The sequence below is a fragment of the Microtus oregoni genome, unplaced genomic scaffold (assembly GCF_018167655.1).
Source record: "Microtus oregoni isolate MIOR12 unplaced genomic scaffold, Mior012 000027F_ref0000203, whole genome shotgun sequence".
Taxonomy (NCBI): domain Eukaryota; kingdom Metazoa; phylum Chordata; class Mammalia; order Rodentia; family Cricetidae; genus Microtus; species Microtus oregoni.
In genome coordinates this window covers 31714681-31730765 of record NW_024543086.1, presented here as the reverse complement: position 1 = coordinate 31730765, position 16085 = coordinate 31714681, and the positions used below count along the sequence as shown (strand labels likewise).

Below are 16085 nucleotides of genomic sequence, written 5' to 3'. Positions count from 1 at the left end.
CATGTATATTGTACCTTGCTCATACCCAGAGCTGAGATTCCCAAAAGTAGGATCACCATTTAAGACCCTTGACCGACATTTCCATTACAGATTATAACTAATATTTTGGTTTAAACCCTAGACTGTTTGTTTTGTAGATGTTTTAGCAACAGGTGCATGCAAAGTAAATGTTTAATGATTACTACTTAAACAGTTGATATCTTGCTTAGTTGACAATGACCAACAATTTCAAGGATGCTCATAGTAACCTGTCAAGAGGCTTCTTCCTAAATGGCTAAGAACTGTGGCTCCAGAGCATACCCCATCTGGATTCTCAACTGGAGTAGTCTGCCTCTCTTCACTTGTGAATCCCTGAGCACAGCTGGGTCTCTGAGCTAAGCTGACATAGGACACAAGCTGTTGAAAGGCCAAATGGATAATGCAAGCCAAGTCTCCCGGTGTGCAGTGCAGCGTTGCTAGTCAGTGCTGACATTCCAGCAGCCCTCATCAATGTACCTGTCTTGTCTTTTTTAGACACTAGTTGCTGGTCTTACATCAAATAAGCCTGCAGACAAACTCCGAGCCTTGCCGCTGTGGTTGTCATTACAATACTTGGGACTTGATGGCATTGTGGAAAGAATAAAGCATGCCTGCCAGCTGGTGAGTAGAAATGTGAGCCCTGGAGGAGTTACAGAGAGAGACGGGAAGTCTTTGACTTTTGCTACATTTGTCCAGGACCTTGTCACTTCGGTGTACTATCTCATCAGCAAGCGCACCAAGTGCCTCTTACATATATGTATGTTTCTTAGGAGTTCTGGGAGGAACTGGTGGCATTGGCCCAACAATATTTTCACATGCAAAGGAATATGCCAGTGTCACCCTGAAATGAGAAAAGTCACAAGATGACTTCCAGGGAAAGGGAAGGTACATAAATATTGCGCTTGACTGACTAGCCTTCCAGGGAGAAGGAATATAAAAATTAAAAAGTAAATATAGAGGTCTGGTATGGTGGCCCACACCTTTAATCCCAGCATTTGGGGACGCAGAAGTAGAAGGATCTCTTGAGTTTCAGGCCAGTCTGCACCTATATAACAAGTTCCAGGATAGCCAGGACTACATAGAGAACCATTGTCTCAAAATAAAAAGATTTTAAAAGAAAGAAAGAGTGAAAGAAGAAAAAAGAAAGAGAAAAAGAAAGAAAGAAAGAAAGAGAAAAAGAAAGGAGGAAAAAACAATCCAATGTAAGTGGTATGGGTTTTTTTATATGTATTTTTATTAATGGTTTTAGAATTTCATATATTTTCACTCCTCTCCCCCAACTCCTGTAAATCCCATTCCATTCCATATCCACCTTACTTTGTCTGCTTTTGTTTTTTTATAACCTATCCGGTCCTATTAGTAATGCGACTCTACCCTTGTAGAGTCACTGATGGAGCATGTTAGCTATACCACAGCCACACCTTGTGTGTAACCACTGATGGAGTATGTCAGCTATACCACAGTCACACCTTAAAGAAAGGGGACTCTGTCTCCCAGCAGCTCTCAGTCTCAGCTCTAAACTCTGGTAGAGGGCATGGATAGTTTTTAAAGATTTATTTTATTTTACGTGTGTGATTGTTTTACCTGCATGTGTGTCTATGTACCATGTGCATGTCTAGAGCCCTGAAGCCAGAAACAGGCATTGGATCCCCTGGAACTGGAATTTATGGTTGTGAGCCATCACTTGGGTACTGGGATTTGAACATGGGTCCTCTGGGAGAGTAGTCACTGTTCTTAACTGCAGAGTCATCCAGCTCCCAGGTATGGGTATTTTTGATACAGTAGCTTGGGTTTCCTATTTGTAAGGTTCTAGGGACAAATATATCTTTGTATTAGAGGTAGTCTGATTATGAAAAACATAAATTCTGTTATAGGTTAATGTCATCTGTTTGACTTCTATAACAAAATAACTTGGTAATTGTGAGTAGCAAAAAAGATGTTGTAGATGCTCAAATCTGAGGTTAATATGTCAGCAGAATCAGTGCCTGGTGAAGGCTTTAGATGTTACCATCTATGTATTCTCATCTGGGGACAGGGAAAGCATGCCCTTCCGTTTTGTTTGCTTATTCATTTTGTTTTTGTTTTGTTTTGTTTTGTTCAAGACAGGGATTCTCTGGCAGCTATGGCTGCCCTGCAACTCACTTTGTAGACCAGGCTGGCCTTGAAATCCCAGAGATCCACCTGCCTTTCCCTCCCTAGTGCTGGGATTAAAGGTGTGCACCCCCACTACTTGGCATCCCTTCATCCTCTTTTTATAAGCGTGTTCACAAATTGTTTTTTAGTGAATCCTTTTTAGTGCATGATAGTTGAGTCATGCACTATCACTTTCAATCGCTGACTCTGTTAATATTATTGTTTAGGATATTGGGTTTCAGTGTAGCAATTTTGGACAAACACATATATTGAGAACCTTACCCTCTAAAAAAAAAAAAGTTGGGGCTGGAGAGATGGCTCAGAGGTTAAGAGCATTGCCTGCTCTTCTAAAGGTCCTGAGTTCAATTCCCAGCAACCACATGGTGGCTCACAACCATCTGTAATGGGGTCTGGTGCCCTCTTCTGGCCTGCAGGCATACACACAGACAGAATATTGTATACATAATAAATAAATAAATATTAAAAAAAAAAAGTCAAGCTAGGTGTGGTAGCTCAGACCTGTTTTCCAAACACTTAAGAAGCAGGCAGAGGCAGGAAGACTAAGCATTCAAGGCCAACTTTGACAGCAGGAAAGAGATTGGGTTTGAATATGATCATGCATGACTGTAATCCCAACTTTCCTGAGATGTGGGCAGGAAGATTAGGAAGGAGTTCAAGACCAGCCTCACTACATCGTTAGTCTGAGGACATCCTGGATTACATGAGAAGCTGTCTTAAAATGGGGAAACACAGTCATGTTTGTGTGGTGTAAGCATTGATCCCTGTGTCAATTTAAAAGCATGTTGTCGTCTTTTGACACTATTTCTCACCTGTGTATAAGATAATTTATTTCTAAGGATTTACTAAGTTAGTGTATGTTATACTATTTAAGTAGTACCTGATCACATAAATTATTCATGAAAGTTTAAATCTTTGTTTTAAATATATTCTTGGGCTATTGTTGTAGGTCAGTGGTAGAGCACACACTTTGTATGTGCAAGGCTCTGGGTTCAGTCTCAGTACCCCAAACAAATACTCCACTGTTTCTCCCCCCAACCCAGGATATTAGCACTTTCTCCTGTCATTTTTATGCTTAAGAAAAATTATTTTGTTCTTTGGTTTATAGGTTAGTTCCTTTTTACACTACAAATTAATTTTAACGTTTTGTTTATAAAAAGCATTTTTTTAAAAAAGTGTTTTCATTTTGCTGTTAGCTCATACCATGATTTGGTTCTTAGGAAATAGAAGCCCTTATTACCGTAGCAACTTAGTCAAATTAGAGGAAGGTTTGAGCACTCGTGGGAAAAGTTCAATTCTCCTTGGTTTTAGGAGTGCAGGGAAATAATGATGACATTAACTCCCAAGCCCTTGAGATTACTACAGCTCTGGCACCTGCCTACTACCCAAGCCTGTAGCTAATCTCCAGTGTTCTTGAGGGTTTGAATGAAAACCTGCTGTTCACTCTCCATCCTGGAGCACCTGTGAAACTATGGGGCATCGGCAGGTGTGCGTGTCTGCATGCTCATGTCTTATAGTCCATACTGTATCGTGCACTCCCCTCTCCTCCTCATCTCCTCTTTCTTTTTGTGTGGCAGATGTTGAGCAACTACTCAGTGCCAAACACCATGAAGCACTTTGTATGATTTCGTATGATGCCCACAGTTTCACTAGATTGTAGGTTTCACTGATAGAACACATTTCAAGTGGAGTTCCTTTAGTGGCTTTGCAACATCCAATACTCAATAAATATCTGCTGAATTCATGTTTCTCTACTCGATGAATTAGGGACTATAGTGATTCTCCTGTCAGTGGTGAAGGGTATTTGGTTGTGACTATATAGAAACGCAGTTTTAACCATCCTCATGAATTGTCATGCTGTGTGCCTTCACTTGCTAGCCCTACATGTGAAAGACTGAAAAATATCTGCAAATGTTGAGTTGTGAAAATTGGGACTCAAACTTAGTAATCACCAAGTTGCAGACACCTTTCTCTGTCTAATGTGCAAAGATCCCTGTGAAACCTGCTAATACAATTCACTCCAGTAAGGTTGTATACTTTTGTGTTGTTATTTGCAGAGTCAGCGGTTGCAAGAAAGTTTAAAGAAAGTGGACTACATCAAGATCTTGGTATAGTATATAATTTTCTCTGCTTTTGAATTAAGTTTTTAGCTCCAGTGAAGAAAATGGTTTTCCTCAAGTGTGATAACATTTCATTTGAGTTATGACAGTGCCATGAACAATCTTTAGGAAGGAATCACATATATATTTATGACCTAATTATACAGTTAGTCTGAAATTAAGAAATCTGTGCCAAACAGTGTTTAAATTTTAAATTCCTATAATTCTGTTAAAATCTAGAATTGCACAAAAATCTTATGTAAACTCCTTTGACTTCACCTTCCCAAGGACTCAAGGTCACCCATCCTCGAAGATTACTGTCTCAGAATACTCTGGGCTGCTTTCTGAAACCTGCTCAAACTGGGATGAGAAGGAAAAAGCAAATACCCCAGGTCTTGTCTTCCAGGATCTTTGCCCCCTCAAGTAGTAACTCACAAGGAGACTTAGCAGAACTAGCAACTGAAAGTATCAGTCCAGGAGGGCAGCTTTTCACATTTTGTTTCACAGTATTGTAGAATTTCAGGAAATAAATAGGTCAAGTTTTTATTTAAATGTGCTACTGAGAGTTTCTTTGGCACTTTTTGCAAAACAAGAGTTTAGTTCAAAGTTGGTCCTTGAGTTTATTTGGGGTCCAGATTAATATAATCACTTTTATTATGGTTAGGTTGCAGGGTAGGAGTTGGGGGTGGGGGGAGCAGGTACCCTGTATTGCATTCTGAAGCCCAGTTATCTGGCTGCATTCAATTGAGAGGAAATTTGGAAGAGGAGAGTGGGTCATTGAAGGAGCAAGTCAGGAGGCTTGAGTTCTGCACTTAGCAGTGTCGCTGAGTAACCTGATGACACTGAGTCATTTTCTTGTTTCTATAAGATTATTTGGTTTTATTTTTTGTTTTTTGTGGTTTTTTATTTTTTTAAAAAAGAAAACAAATTATCTCTTTTCGTTATACATACCAATCCAAGTTCCCACTCCTCCCCTCCTCTCATTCTCTCCACTTAACACCCCACCCCACCCCCACCCACTTCTCAGAGAGGGTAAGTGGATATTTGGTTTTATATTATGTGTATGAATGTTTGGTCTGCAAGTGTGTCTGTTTACAATGTGTGTAAAGACCAGGAGAAAGCACTGGATCCCCTGAAACGAGCTACAGACAGTTGTGAGTTCCCAAGTGGATACTGGGAATTGAACCCCAGATCTCTGAGAGAATAGCTAGTGCTCTTAACCACTGAGCCACCTCTCTACCCCTGCATTATTTTCTTAACCTCTTGTTCTGTCATATCAGTTGTTGGTTGGACATCTCTGCCTGCAGATGAGATTCAGAGTGGATTACAGTGAGCTTGTTAGTAGGAATCAAGGGAGTGCTGAGCCCACTCAGGATCTCCGTGTGTCCCCTCTTAACTGTCAGTTCTTTTGGAGTGTCTTTGTCAGCCTACATAGTGTCCAGCCACAAACCTTTCAACACCCTTCTTTCAATGGCCACTTCCTTTAGTGGAGAATATATGATTAGCAGACAACACAGTCATCAACTGTCACAGTTACTAGTAGGCTACATATTATTAACAAACATGATACCCAGTGTTTTCTCCGCGTTGTTTTGTTTAATTCTCACAGCAGTCTCCTTTGTTCTTCTGCTTAGAGACACTCACTGTTCCCCATTTCTTCTCTTTACTGAGTTGTGAGTTTTGAGACCTCGGTTCAAACATGTCTTCTTCAAGAAGCCTTCCCCTCAGTACACTGAGATCATACACACCAGGACATACATCACTTGATTCCCTGGAATTTTTTATTCTTTGTTGAACTTAGGTGTGTGTGAATGTGTGCGCGCGTGCGCGTGTGTGTGCGTGTGCATGTGCATGTGTATGTACACATATATAATATATATGTATTTCTTTTCTTTAGAAGCTTCATCAAAGGCTTTGTGTAAATTCTCTATCCACCACATGGGCATTAAAATATAGGACTTCAACCATAAAAGCAAAGATTCACAACCACTCATGTTCCCTGTCCATGCAGCTTAACTTACATTTATTGCTGCCACTGCTTTGTTGTCTTTTTAAAGACTGAGACAGGGTTTCTCTTTGTAGCCCTGGCTGTCCTGGAACTTGCTCCATAGATCAGGCTGTCCTCTGCCTCTGTCTGCACCACCACGTCCAGCTGTCACAGCTGCTGCTTCTGTTTTAGTCTTCTTTCTGGATTCATTTTGTTTTGAGCCCAGAAGTGGTTTAAACTCTTTGGATTTAATTTGGCTTAATCTTAACTGTTTCAGAATTTAGGGTTAGATAACTTGAGTATCCGCTCAGTCTGTTGTGTTGGTAGGGCCCTGCGTCTGTATATGACTGCGCATGGTATTCCTGTGCACACTGATACTGAGAGCAAAGTATGAGGAAACAGTGATCGTATAGATAGACGCTGTAGACTGGACCCTTCTGCCTTACATCAAAAAAGTGAGATTAGTTTGCCACCTTCTTAGTTCTTTCTTTTTTGTGGAATTTACCCCATTCTACTTAAACGATAAGTCCTTATTTTCTTAAAGGCATTAGTAATTTTATTTATGTGAAAGCTAGAGGTGGCAGATGTAAAAGCATTTTAATATAAGAACCAGCTCAATAAATAACTAGCAAATTTAAATATAAATCTTGCCTGATCTGAATCTCCTTAAAATGTTAGTAGAGCCAGGCCTGGTGGTGCATACTTTAATACCATCAACTGGGAGACAGAAACAGGAGCTTTCTCTAAAATCTCTACATATTGAATTCCAGACCTTCTAGCACTACATAGTGAGAGCACCTGTCTGGGAGTTAGCACTTCCTCTTGTGGTCCTACAAAGTGAGTTCATTAGCCATAGCATAATTCAAAGCACAGGAGTAATAGCTACAGTGATAGATTACAACTGTTAAATGTTGAAAGAAAGCATCCCCAGAACTTACCCCAACAAGACCACCATAGAGCCTGCCAGCTATTGCTCCTTGGTGTGTGCCTGACGGCCGGCATGTTGTTGTAATGCAGTGAGCACTGTCATCAGCTACTTGTCTGACAGTCCACCAGTGTATTCTAGGCTGCAGGATGTGCATTGCCAGAAGGACTTGAGTCCTGTTCTAAAAGCTGGTGCCTTTTCTTTTTAAATCCCTGAGTATAAAAGGTTCCTTGTTTAGACTAGAGAGATGGCTCTACAGTTAGAACACTTGCTACTTTTGCAGAAGACCCAGATTTGATTCTTAGCACCTACATAGTGGCTCACAGCTGTTTCTAATTCTAGTTCCAGGGTATTCAGTATTCCCTCCTGATCTCTGTGGGTACCAGACGCACACTTGGGTCACACACGCGCATGCAGACAAAACACCCTACACAGTGTTTTAAAGGTTGCTTGTTTGCATGATTTTATAGGGTTTGTTGGGTCAAGAGAGTAAGCAACCATCATTTTCATTTTCAGTTCAGGCCAGTTACAGCCTTTGAGCTTTTTAACATGTCTGTGTACAGTGGCATCTCTGTCTGCTTTTCCAAAGATAGCATCTCATCCTGTTGGTGTTTGGTCCTATTCTCAATGTGGTAACAGCACCCTTCCCTTTTTGCAGGTGGAAGATGAGCTCAGTTCTCCAGTAGTAGTGTTCAGATTTTTCCAGGAATTACCAGGCTCAGGTAGGCAATTAAAAAAAAAAAAAACAAAACTGTGCTTCAGGCTTTAAATTTAATATTATATGAAATTAAATGGGTAATCTATATGTTTTCATTGCTAAAATCTTCAGCCATTTTAGAAAAATATACCAGTTTTGCAAGCATGCTAGTTAGTGTTAAGTGCCTATGACTAAACCAAGAACTTCCAAATGCCATCACGTAACTTGTGCCGAGCCAGCTGGAGTGCAGTGCTCAGCAGACTAGTTGTCAACTTACAAAATTTGCTTTGGTTTGTTTTCAGAATCCCTGTAATGAGAGTCACTTTTTTTGTTTATTGTTTGTTCTTTTCTTTCTTTCTTTCTTTTTCTTTGAGACGGTTTCTCTGTGTACCCCTGGCTGTGCTGGAACTCGCTCTGGCCTCAAACTCAGAGATCCGTCTGCCTCTGCCCTCTGAGTGCTGGAATTAAGGCTGTGCGTCACTACTGCCCCTCTGGCCTCAGCTTTACCAACGGCTGAGATTATAAACGTGCACCACCAGGCTGGCATTGAAAGCAATTTTTTTAAAAGATGAAAATTAAGAATCCTATTCTAAGTTGGGCAGTGGTAGTGCAAGTCTTTTAACTCAGCACTTGGAGGCAGAGGCAGGTGGATGTCTGAGTTCAAGGCCAGCCTGGTCTGCAGAGCAAGTTCCAGGACATTCACAGTTATACAGTGAAACCATGTCTTGGAAAACTGGGTGGGGGAAAAGAGAATTCTATTTTAAAAATCTATTGAGAAGTTACTTAGTTCATCAGAAAAGTATAGGCAATTAACCTCAGACATTTTGATTTCATTAATATATGATGCTGTTCTCTTGGGATTCACTTTGGCATCTACATGAAATGGAGTTAAATTATAATGTTTATTGTAGCCTTGTTTCTGGGAATGAATCCCTTCTGTGTTTGGCCTCAGATCCAGCATTTAAAGCTGTCCCTGTATCCAACGTAGCACCTGCAGCTGTTGGCCGGGAGAGACACTCCTGTGATGCACTGAACCGCTGGGTAAAGATGGCTCCTATCTACTTTTTCTCCTTTATGTCTTGGAGCAGTGTCACCTGGCCTCATGCCTGCTGTAACATGGTCATGTGTGGTAGTCATAGCCACAGGAAGGAGCTTTGTACAGAGAGACCAGGCTTGTTCTATTTTGATTAGATAAGCACCTCATACACTGTCAGCTCTGGCAGGCCCCTCACTTTCCTTCTGTGACTATGTCCTGATTGCTGTGTAAGGCTAAACAGCGTGTAAAGCCTGGACTTCAGTACCTCTGATTTGGGCAACAAGCGTGGTCTAAAGCTGGGTGTGGTAGCGCACATCTTTAATCCCAGCATTCTGGAGGCAGAGGCAGGTGGATCTCTGAGTTTGAGGCTGGCCTGGTCTACAGAGTAAGTTACAGGACAGCCAGACCTACATAGTGAGCTCTAAAAAAGTGAGTTTCTTGTCTCAAAGAAACAAAACAAAGTGCATCAGAAGGTACAGGTGTTCCCTATGCCCAGGCAAAGTGGGCCAGCATTCTGTTCTAGCGGCTTTTGGACACTTATGTTTAGATTTTAGACTTCAAGTGTTCTTAATAGGGTAAAGATGTTGTCTTAGGGTTTCTATTGCTGTGAAGAGGCACTATGACCACAGCAACTCTTATAAAGGAAAACATTTAATTGAGGTGGCAGGTTACAGTTTTAGAGGTTTAGTCCATTATCATCATGGTGGGGAGCATGGTGGCTGGGAGTATGGTGGCATGCAGGCAGACATGGTGCTGGAGTAGTAGCTGAGAGCCCTACCTATTGCGGGCAACAGGAAGTGGTCTGTCTCACTGGGTGTGGCTTGAACATATATGAGATCTCAAAGCCCACCTACTTCTCCAACAAGATCACACATACTCCAACAAGGCCACACTTCCTAATAGTGTCACTCCCTCTGGGTTCTTTTCAGACCACCACAGATGTTCACAGCAGTATCATTTCCTGAGGTTTGATAAATATATAATTCATCCTTGTAGTGCCATTCAAAGAAACTATTATAAACCTGTAGACAAATGTTTAAAACAGATGGAAAATGATCAGCACAAATTAGATGGAAAAAAAAATGCAGGTTACTGGGGCTGGGTAAGTGGCTCTGTGGTAAAGTGCTTGCAGTGCAAGCATCAGTGCCCCAGTTCAGATCTCCAGCATCCATGTAAAACAGCACTGCAGCACTAGAGAGGCAAAGACAGGTGGTTCAGGGAGTTCATTGGCAGGACAGTATAAACAAAAATAAAAACGTACAGTTTCATTGAGAAGAGACCCTGTCTCAAAAAGTAAGGTAGAGAATGACTGAGGAAAAGCCCCGCATTGATTTCTGGCCTCCACATACAAATGTGTACCTGCACACACACAGAGAACAACGTAGATTCCTAAAATGTAGAATGCCCTGTTATTACAAAAACAGAGAAAAGACCCTGGGAAATATACCAGGTATCAGTAGTCAGTGTTAAGATAGTATTTTGTGAGTCATTTTTATGTCATATTTTTGTTTTAATTATATTGCATATTTTTCTAAAGTGAATTTGTATTTGGAATAACATAAAATGAACTGCTGATAGTGGAAGATGCCCTGAAGAATAAGGCAAACTAGCTCCAGGAACCACTTTAGTCTGGGTGAGGTTAGGAATGTGGATGGGTTGCAAGAATGTTCTCTGTCCTTTTCTCTGCAGCTAGGAGAACAACTGAGACAGCTGGTGCCTATGTGTGGCCTCACTGTCCTGGACTTGGAAGTGGATGGCACATGTTTGCGGTTCAGCCCTTTGATGACAGCAGCAGGTAAGGCAATTACAACTCTGCCCCTGTGGCTAAGGCAGAAACTGCTAATGGCCAGCAGTCAGATGACTGGGCCCCCATTATGACCTGCTATCCTGTAGTTTGCAGCATCTTCTTTCGAAGGAGCTTTCCTTTTGGGCTAAATTTAGGTTTCAGCATAACTTCTCAGAGAGTGAGGCATCTGGAGCAATTCAGTTCTGTGACTCTAGGTTTTCTATTTTGGTTACTTCTCATGTCCAAGTAAACATCTGAGTAACCTGTGGAGCTTTAAACCTTTCAACACAAGACCTGCACAGATTCAAGGCAGACAGGGTCCCACACTGAGAAGGGGAGAAGACATGGGACAGGTCACCCAACAAAGAGGCTGTCTGCAGTTAGATGCCTGTCGGCAAGCGAAAGTGCCAGGGAGTAGCGGACCAACACAAAATGAACTTTGGTGTTTTTGTGAACTTTTTGTTTCCCTCTGCTTTGTTTTGGCTTTTTTTCCCCCCTTACTGGTCTTTTGTTTGTTTTGATTTTAGGCTTTGGACGGGGAAGGGGATTGTATTTCTTATTTTTTGTTTGTTTTATTTTTTAACTCATTTTTTTGTGTGTTTTGAAAGAGAGAACATAAAGTTGTATAGGTAGGGAGGTGAAAGAATCCAGGAGGCATTGGGAGGAAGAAAAACATGATCAAATATGTAAAATGTTTTTAATAAAAAAGAGTCCCTCCTATCTCAAACAGACCAATCTTTCAGCAGAGTTGTCACTGTGGAATGCAACCTGGACATGCTTTTATTTTGTTCAAATATTGCACTTTTAGTAATATATATTTAAGGTCATGATTTGTTCTAATACATATAATTAAAGGATAGAAATGTATAAGGCAACCAGGATGTGGCCCACACCTTTAAATCAGCACTTGGGAGGCAGAGGCAGGTGGATCTCTGAGTTCAAGGCCAGCCTGGTCTCCAGAGTGAATGCCAGGCCAAGCCACCAGGGCTGCCTCAGTTACACAGAGAAACCCTGTCTGGGGGGAAAAAACACAAAAGAAGAAAGAAATGTGCAAGGCAAATTGTAGGGAAGGGGCACAGTTTCCATACCTTCTCCTGGCATGTCATCCCTCAGGGTCCTCCATGTAGTCAGCCCTCCAGACGTCGTTAGTGTATTCACACATGTGTGTATGAATACTCTGGAGATGGGAATGGAAACCTCCAGTTGTAAGAGTAGGACCACTGTTATAGACATTGCAGAAGCAGCTGCAAGGTTTTGCAGCTAAAACTGAGTCAGGATGCCTCTCCCAAATGAGAGTGCTTGCTTGCCTCTAGCAAGCAGAGCAGACCTGAGAAATTGCGACCAAAGAAACCATGCGTAATGCTGTCATTTTGTTCTAGAATTACTTTTCAAGCTGCCTCGGGCTTTATGTGGATGCAGTTGTCCAGCGTTGGAGCCTTTCTGTAACATGAGGACCTGCTTTTCACCCCTGCCACCCGGCTAGCTTAGCCCCAGAATAATCACACAGAAACTGTATTTACTAAAACACTGCTTGGCCCATTATTCTTATCTATGTTAGCCACATGGCTCAGTACCTTTTTCAGTGGTGCAGGTTCTTTGGTGTCTGGACAGGACTGGAGAGAAAGCTTTCCTCTTCCCAGAATTTTCCTGTTCTCGTTGTCCCGCCTATACTTCCTGCCTGGCTACTGGCCATTCAGTGTTTATTTAAAACATAATTGACAGAATACAGAATTGTCCTGCACCAACCAATCCTTATTTTATTCTAGAATCAGGGTCTTACTTAAACACTCGATTCTCCTTCCTTGGTCTCCTAAACACTGAGGCTGTAGGCATGAGCCATATGAGCCACCACATCTTTCTTTTTTGGGTTTTGGTTTTGTTTTTCTAAAACAGAGCCTCTCTGCATAGCTATGGCTATCTTGGAACTTGTTCTGTAGACCAGGCTGGCCTCAAACTCAGAGACCCACCTGCCTCTGCATCTCAAGTGCTGGAATTAAAGGCGTGCTTCACCACCTCCCAGCCACTGCACCTTTCTTACATGATAACTTTAAAAAGCTGGGGTTAGTGAGATAGTTTAAAAAAAATGATTATGCTTTTTATAATGACTTAAAACAATTTTAAGAAAATTTTTGGTAGTTTTTCATGATATATTCAACATTTTTGCAAAGATATTTTCTCAAGCTCATCAAAATAAGAAAATTTACCCTGTAAAGAAAAGGCTATTTCAGAGCTTGCTGATGGCCTGAACCCCAGCTCTGAAGACAGTGCGGGAGGCTGGCAGAGAGCACCTGGGCAGCACCTGGGAGCCCAGAGGAGGAAGGATGGCAAACTGCCAAGATTCCCTCACCTCTAACGCTGATTGACATGACTCATGTATCTCATGTGGTGCTGCTACTGTCTCCCTGCCTTCTTGTGTAGCCCATGACAGGCATGTGCAGCCTGAGTCAGGCCTGAGATGGAAAGTTCCTCTGTGCATTAAATCCACAAAGTAGCTGTGTCCCCTGGAGCCAGCAACTGTGAAATTGTTATTTATTTATTCATTATTTATGTTTATTGTATGGATAGGGAACATGCATGTGGAGGTCAAAGGACTCCTGGCACATGGATCCCCATGTACGTCCAGGGGATCAAGCTTAGGTTGCTAGGCTTGGTGATAAGCACCTTTACCACTGAACCCTGTCAGCCTGATTTTTAAAAATTTGTTTATATGTGTGGTATATGTGTCTTGTGCTTGTGGAAGCTAGAAGTTGGCATGGTGCCTTTTATCTCTGTCCACTTTATATTTTTAGGAAAGTCTGTTGCTTAAACTTGAAAGCTCACTGAACTGACTAGTGAGCTCTAGAGGTCCTCTGGTCTGTCCTTCCCTAGTGCTGTGGCTACAGGTGTCTACAAATGACACCAGCTTTTCGTGTTTATGAAACATGGGGATCTGAACTCAAGACCTCATGCTGTACATGGGAACTATTCTCCCAGCCCCAAGTGTGTTAGTTTTTGTCATCTGACTCTTCTATAGTTACATGGAACAACTTTAAAAAAAAAAATTAGGTTAGGTCAGGCATAGTAGCTCATGCCCATAATTCCAACACTTTGGAATTTGAGGCAAGAGAACTGCCATGAGTTAAAGGCTAGCTTCAACCGTAGGATGAGTCCCTGTCTCAAATAATAATAATAATAATCCCAGCACTCAGGAAGCAGAGGTAGGCAGATCCCTGTAAATCCAAGGCCAGCCTAATCTGCTCTACAGACCTAGTTCCAGGACAATCAGGAACACACAGAGAAATCCTGTCTCAAGAAAAAAAAACAAATTTTGCTAATACTGATCTAGTCTTTGACCTTGTTAGTAGTAAAAGAGTCTCCCTTTCATGTACCCACCTACCCCACCACCAAGTCCTCTACGCAGTTCTCAAACATCCTGTGGTGTTTTCAGTGTTAGGAACTCAAGGCGAGGATGTGGACCAACTCGTCACCTGCATCCAAAGCAAACTTCCAGTGCTGACATGCACACTACAGCTACGAGAAGAGTTCAGGCAGGAAGTAGAGGGGACAGCAGGCCTCCTGTATGTTGATGACCCCAGCTGGCCTGGAATCGGGGTTGTCAGGTAATGATTTCCCTTGCTACAAGATGTGACGTGAAGACGACTTTGTCAAGACAAGTGGGTTCTGATGCTTACGTATATATCCAGGTAGAATTAGAGTATATTTGCTAAGGATTCACTGAGATGTTCTGGGGCATTTACAAAAGCCTAATGTAAAAAGATAGTTTGGCCCACCATTCGGCTCAGTGAGTCGGGGGTCACTGTGTGCCATCTGCCTGTGCTAATTCACAAGTGCCCAGGGCAGACACACAGTGGACAGATGGTTACTCTATGAGATATACAGAGCTTTGCAGGATAAGCCTGGTTCACAGGAAGAGAGCTGTGCTGGCCTCACAATCTTCTGGGATACCTCCTAGTTCTCATTTTTTTTTCTTTTTCCTTTTAAATAAAAGACCCCCAGACTCGTTATTTTCCTGGACCACAAACTGAGGCTTACAACATTATTGAAAAATGACTCCAGAGCCGGGTGGTGGTGGCGCACGCCTTTAATCCCAGCACTCGGGAGGCAGAGGCAGCGGATCTCTAGGAGTTTGAGGTCAGCCTGGTCTACAAGAGCTAGTTCCAGGATAGGCACTAAAACTACAGAGAAACCTTGTCTCGAAAAACCAAAAAAAAAAAAAAAAAGAAAGAAAAGAAAGAAGATTCAAGAAGATTCCAGATCTGTGCTCATCTCTGGGGACTTACACTGCACCCACAGTCCTATCTAAAGAGATGTTCAATCTTAACTGCGTTACTGTGCTCTGATGTTTTTAGGTATGAGCATGTCAGTGATGATAACAGCAGTCTGGAATCTGATCCAGAGGGGGAGAAAATACACACTGGACTTCTGAAAAAGTTAAATGAACTGGAATCTGACCTCATATTTAAAATGGGTAAGAACGACTTCTCTAAGTTGCTGAGAACTTTAAGAAGACCGTGTCCGAGGGGTTTAAGGAAGATATTTGCATTGCCACAGAGGGAAGGAGCTCTGGTTTAGGATCAACTAGAGGCAAAGGGTCTCTCCTAGTAGGGTCTCCCTTCCTCTGCCAGCTCTCCAGCCTTCCTTTCCTTTGTCAGCAGCATCTTCCTCTTCCTGGGAAGAAGGCTCCTTTGCTGTCATCTCATAGTCAGGACAAACCTGAGGACTTGGGAGCCAGCCTTGCCTGTTTCTTCCCCCAGGCCCTGAGTACAAAGGCACGAAGAGCTGCATTTACATCGGCATGGCGAGTGACGATGTCGATGTTTCTGAACTAGTGGAGACCATTGCAGTTACAGCCCGGGAAATTGAGGAAAACTCAAGGGTCTGTAAGATGAATCAGTGTTTCATGTCTTTTCTAAAGTTTGTGATACAACACTGGGGAATGTCTGTTCATTTCATTCTTTCCTGGATGTGAGCTAGGTCTTGTGCCAGACATCAGGAGTGCTAAGTGGCCTTGACACAGTTGCTGTCCCAATGACCTCACCAGGTAGTGTGAAGGAAGAGCCATGTACAACCAAGCAGTACAGCAAATATTGTGGCTTAGGGCAGCTGAGCGTTTGGGGACTTGCTCACATTTGTGTACACTGAGGTGAGACTTACTAAAAGGAGCTGGGTCCCAAGGACACCAACATAGGTGTTCCTGATAAGGACCATGCCACCAGAAACAGACCTTCCTCTGTTGGTCTAGTAGCATGGGAGACAAAGTTGCAAGGCTAGAGGTCAGACTCCAGTCCACCCTTGCGTGAGAGCAGAGATGCATGTGCTGCAGTTCATTTGGGGTAGAGAGGGGATGAAGAGGTTTGAAAAAAGGCCAAGGAGCTTGGCTGTGTTC

The 16085-nt window shown here is 42.3% G+C and overlaps 1 protein-coding gene across 3 annotated transcripts in view; it reads left to right on the top strand.

Moving 5' to 3' along the window:
- Pdxdc1 (pyridoxal dependent decarboxylase domain containing 1) overlaps positions 1 to 16085 on the top strand; it is a 57576-nt gene that overhangs the window by 37747 nt on the left and 3744 nt on the right. For all 3 annotated transcript variants that reach the window (XM_041676000.1, XM_041676001.1, XM_041676003.1), the window contains 8 exons: positions 514 to 639; positions 4227 to 4277; positions 7839 to 7902; positions 8830 to 8918; positions 10603 to 10708; positions 14127 to 14298; positions 15049 to 15167; positions 15454 to 15575. In XM_041676000.1, the coding sequence (XP_041531934.1) occupies positions 514 to 639; positions 4227 to 4277; positions 7839 to 7902; positions 8830 to 8918; positions 10603 to 10708; positions 14127 to 14298; positions 15049 to 15167; positions 15454 to 15575 (849 nt within the window). The remainder of the gene's footprint in view (positions 1 to 513; positions 640 to 4226; positions 4278 to 7838; positions 7903 to 8829; positions 8919 to 10602; positions 10709 to 14126; positions 14299 to 15048; positions 15168 to 15453; positions 15576 to 16085) is intronic.